Below are 3,829 nucleotides of genomic sequence, written 5' to 3'. Positions count from 1 at the left end.
CGAGGGACTGGGAAAGCCGTTCACCGGTGTTGGGAGAGGCTCCTGGGAAGCAGGGGTCTGGGACTACAAGGATCTGCCGCAACNTGGCGCCGAAGAACATGTGCTTGACCATACAATTGCAAGCTATAGCTATGATCCAGCTGCAAAAACGTTGATCAGCTACGACACTCCGCGCTCCATNGAGCAAAAGGTTCACTATATCGCTTCAAGGGGCCTGGGCGGGGTGATGTGGTGGGAGAGTAGCGGGGATAAATCCGGCAACAGCAGCCTCATAGCTACGGTACAGTTCACCCTAGCCCTGGAGGAGCCAATGTGTTAACGATATCCTAGGCAGCCAACGCCCTCAGACAAGCGGGCTGTCTAGAGCAAAGCGCGAATGTCTTGGACTACCCGATTTCTCAGTACGAGAACCTGAAGGAAGGTATGATATGATTGATAGAACACCCATACAATGGTCATATTCTCCCTCAGATACTACAGGCGTTTGCCCTACTAGTAGCGTTATAATCGAGGATAGTGGTGCGCTACTTCCGCATTGCGCCGTAAGATGGGTTTCTTCTCGCCTTGACTCCTATACTTCTCTAAGATACTCGATCAACAGTTTTATATACTACCAACTGGCACCATGGTAGGGCGGTATAGCTCCAGGTCGGGTAGGAAGTTTCGATGAATAATTGATCGTGTTGAGTATTACCTTGGTATTCGAGGTTGATGTTTGGGTGACGAAGATAAAACTCAAGGATATATAGACCTGTAGCGGCGGGTTTCCGACAACGATGCTTGGCCGCAGTATGAGGCGCCTTGCTAGATCTTTTCTTAGATAAACATCGGCATAGATGGTGCGCGGTCCATGCTTTATGACAGCCTGAATGCAAGGCTTGCTTATAAGCAGGGAACGCTCGGTTCACTTGCCCTATGAGGAATTCAAGTTCACGCAGCGGGCCTCTAAGCCAGTCACGATGGAGGTTTTGCCTGGTCATCGTCGTAGACTTTCAGCCTTAGCCACCTGGGGTATATCTAGCACTGCTCCTTTTCTGAGTTCCCATGCTGTTATTGCACTATGTCTGTACGCCCACGGCATGCCCGGGCATCCAACCGTAGAAGAGGCTCACCGCAGCGATCAACGAGTTTTTTCAACAGAGCCTCGCTCCCCTCTGGAAAGGGGCATTTTCAGATTCATCCGGGAAAGAAGTCAGGGGAAATTCCTGAATACCCGGTGTCCCGCCGCAATAGGGCAAGGCAAACGTCAACACAGGAGGAGTAGCCGACCATACCACATCGCTATGACCAGAAGGTCAATATGGATCTAGGAAGTACTTTCACCGGCACTACGAGCGTGGACCATTCGGTATATAAAGCTCACCGCCAACCAGGTGTCACCCAGAATCTGTTCCGCGTCCAAACAGCACACTTCTTTTCCTTCAAAGCAGATAATCTGTATGAGCATTTGCAGCCTCAGCGCAACTCTCCCCCGATAGAAGATGTCTCGGCCTGTTGTCCACCGCCCGGGGACACCGATCTTCCGGCCGACCGCTCTTCAGGAACTTCACCCCAACATTCTATCCGAATATGCGGATCCGCCGTCCGATTCCTCAGGCTCGACATCAGAGTGTGCGTGCTGCGCATCACCGTCACTGCCAGACCTAGAGACTCTCGCCGAAGCTATTCCAGACCGCGAACTCGATAGACCGGGACTGTCGTCAACTCTGGAAAGCCAGTTCTTGGACTCTGTGAGCCTTCTACCGGCAGCTGAATCCAGCACCCAAGCCGCCGCCATTGTACCTCACGATCGACAGGCCAGCGGTCACTGGTTGCTGGTGACCTTGCTTTGTCACCGAGTATTTGATGCATGTGGAGACCACGCGGAGATCCGCAACTTTGGCGTGTTTTATCATGGAACATTTGGTCCCGGTGATGTCTTGACAGCAATCTCGCGGAAAGTTATCCGGGATCGACTTACCTGGCTTGAAGCCACGGTTACCCGTGATGGTGCACTGGTAGCCACTGCAACCGCTTTATGCGATCACGCGCATTCACACACGGTAGACAACACACAGGTTCGGGATTCCGACCAACGCCGAGCTTGCTGAGTTACGGAGTACCTGGTTGAGCCCAGGACTTCCTTGCTGCCAGAAGCTGGGTTTTTTCCTCAGTTAGCCGGCCTCTACCTACCTAGAGCTGATGTATGTGCATGAAATGGACAAATAGTGAATCATAACATCCTCAGTCTCAACAAGAAACGTAGTGCATTCCCCCATATTTCAGCGCATAAGAAGTCTTGCATGTAGCACATTAATAAAGTCGCACTCATACCATGTCATGTACGCTCACTCAACGAAGACCGGTTGTGGTTCCATGGAAGCTGCAGGCGCCGATCCGGTCTCCACGGTTCACGGAGAGGATCAAGGATGCGCACCTCACCCTTCATTCTGTCCTGGATTGCCAGAACTTGCACCCTCAGAGACAGCAACAACAGCATCTTTCCACAATCCGGAGCAAACTGGAACCCACCGAAAACGCCACGGCGAGCCGTGTTGTGGCCAACATCCGTGGTCCAAGACTGGCAGAGATGCCCGCTGGCTCCAACGTACTGTTGATGTCCCGCGTGAGCAGTTGATACATGATTGTCACCGTCACAGACGCTCCAATGACCAAGAGAGATGACACCTGTGCGTCGTCAGTATGAACCTAACATTTCACTTGTTGGATTACCGCCGAAGGAATAATGGCGACTAGCTTGGCCAATGGGAACCCGACCAGACCGGTGACGACAGCAATAAATGCAGCAATGAACGCCATCATGTAGGCGGCCACGATCCAACGCGACACAGGCGATATCCCTTCAGGGCTGGCTGCGTCCAGTCTGCTAAGACTCCATTCGCCTGGCCCAGGCGACTGGAAAGAACGTCGACTAATGTCTGGTCTCGCTGTCCACCGCGGAAACCAGAAGGTACGTGTGACCCAGTATGAAATGTCGAGATCAGGGGCGGAGTAGACTAAACTGAGTGATATGCCATCTCTTCGTGTAGGCACAAGAAGGGTTGAAGGCCGTGACTTCACGCCAAAAGGTGCGCGCTCTTCCAGGCGTTGGTGAACCCCCGGGGAACTGACGGTGCGGTGCCAATGTACCCGCCTGCCCAGCGGGTAGACATGTGCACAGAAAGCATTATCATGCACATTTTAGCACAGGCCAAGGTTGCTAAATATAGGTTCGGGCTGTGTGCGATGGGGTGAATCATTCAGTGAGGGGGAAGAACGCTGTGGGTGGGCATCTCGGTCTTGCTGTGGTCAGACGTGGTGATGTGACAATTAGCCTAGTGATCCGACCCTATAAATCAACTGCCTCCGCCTCCGCGGCCACTTGCCATCTGTACTTCTCCATTCTTGCCTTAAAGCCATGCCGACGTCTGGCGCTCGACGGACCATCTGGTTCAAGGATGATACGCCTACAGTTGGCCTGGCAAATCCAACGCGCGTCTCCAGGGTTGCCAGCCCAAGCCACACAACTCCGTCGTCCACTGGCAGAGAAAGCAACGCACGTCGGGATGAAAACGATCGCCACGAACGGCCGCTTGTCCGAAAATTCAGAATCCGAGACCCCTGGACGATATACACCCACCAGGCTCTGGTTCGCGCCGGACATGAGGTTTACCTTGCTATACGCCGTGGCGAAATTAGTCCATATTCAAAGGACTCATGGAGACCTGACCCTGGTCGAGAAAGGAGTACAGAAAGTCTCTCGGTTTGCTCATCACGCTTTTCTCCATCTTCTTGATGTGCTGCACCATCAATCAACGTGCTATCTCGTGTGGGAACCGGCTGAGTTTGC

General features: G+C 53.0%; 5 protein-coding genes across 5 annotated transcripts in view; 3 read left to right on the top strand and 2 right to left on the bottom strand.

Annotated features, from left to right (window-relative positions):
• Nucleotides 1-651, top strand: part of ASPSYDRAFT_711574 (uncharacterized protein) — a 2,106-nt gene extending 1,455 nt beyond the window's left edge. Inside the window, exons 6-7 of the mRNA XM_040850559.1 lie at nucleotides 1-280; nucleotides 331-651. The exon at nucleotides 1-280 is cut by the window's left edge and continues 256 nt beyond it. Coding sequence (XP_040696081.1) covers nucleotides 1-280; nucleotides 331-432 — 382 coding nt within the window. The 3' untranslated portion in view covers nucleotides 433-651. The remainder of the gene's footprint in view (nucleotides 281-330) is intronic.
• ASPSYDRAFT_52174 (uncharacterized protein) lies at nucleotides 444-1,075 on the bottom strand (the record flags this gene model as incomplete). The annotated part of the gene is given in 2 exon segments (XM_040848440.1): nucleotides 444-689; nucleotides 700-1,075. A coding segment is annotated over 1 exon segment (279 nt), but the record flags the coding sequence as incomplete, so codon positions are not given.
• A 318-nt stretch (nucleotides 1,076-1,393) lies between these two features.
• Nucleotides 1,394-2,229, top strand: ASPSYDRAFT_52173 (uncharacterized protein). Its single transcript, XM_040848439.1, has one exon. The coding sequence runs from the start codon at nucleotides 1,482-1,484 to the stop codon at nucleotides 2,088-2,090; it is 609 nt and encodes a 202-aa protein (XP_040696079.1). The 5' UTR covers nucleotides 1,394-1,481; the 3' UTR covers nucleotides 2,091-2,229.
• Nucleotides 2,205-2,882, bottom strand: ASPSYDRAFT_711482 (uncharacterized protein). The gene is made up of 2 exons (XM_040850558.1): nucleotides 2,713-2,882; nucleotides 2,205-2,667 (listed from the first exon to the last, which is right to left on the bottom strand). The coding sequence occupies exons 1-2, from the start codon at nucleotides 2,800-2,802 to the stop codon at nucleotides 2,458-2,460; spliced, it is 300 nt and encodes a 99-aa protein (XP_040696078.1). The 5' UTR covers nucleotides 2,803-2,882; the 3' UTR covers nucleotides 2,205-2,457.
• Nucleotides 2,883-3,388: 506 nt separating this feature from the next.
• Nucleotides 3,389-3,829, top strand: part of ASPSYDRAFT_52164 (uncharacterized protein) — a 1,342-nt gene continuing 901 nt past the window's right edge. Inside the window, exon 1 of the mRNA XM_040848438.1 lies at nucleotides 3,389-3,829. This exon is cut by the window's right edge and continues 67 nt beyond it. Coding sequence (XP_040696077.1) covers nucleotides 3,438-3,829 — 392 coding nt within the window. The 5' untranslated portion in view covers nucleotides 3,389-3,437.

This window comes from Aspergillus sydowii (genome assembly GCF_001890705.1).
Source record: "Aspergillus sydowii CBS 593.65 unplaced genomic scaffold ASPSYscaffold_22, whole genome shotgun sequence".
Taxonomy (NCBI): domain Eukaryota; kingdom Fungi; phylum Ascomycota; class Eurotiomycetes; order Eurotiales; family Aspergillaceae; genus Aspergillus; species Aspergillus sydowii.
This window is presented reverse-complemented; position numbering and strand designations above follow the sequence as displayed.

Excerpts from the sequence above, each read along its gene's own strand:
- ASPSYDRAFT_52173 (XM_040848439.1), top strand. The coding sequence starts at position 1,482 with ATGTCTCGGCCTGTTGTCCACCGCCCGGGGACACCGATCTTCCGGCCG.
- ASPSYDRAFT_711482 (XM_040850558.1), bottom strand. The coding sequence starts at position 2,802 with ATGATGGCGTTCATTGCTGCATTTATTGCTGTCGTCACCGGTCTGGTC. Across the intron at positions 2,668-2,712 it reads TCGCCATTATTCCTTCGGCG|GTGTCATCTCTCTTGGTCAT; the intron begins GTAATCCAACAA and ends GACGACGCACAG.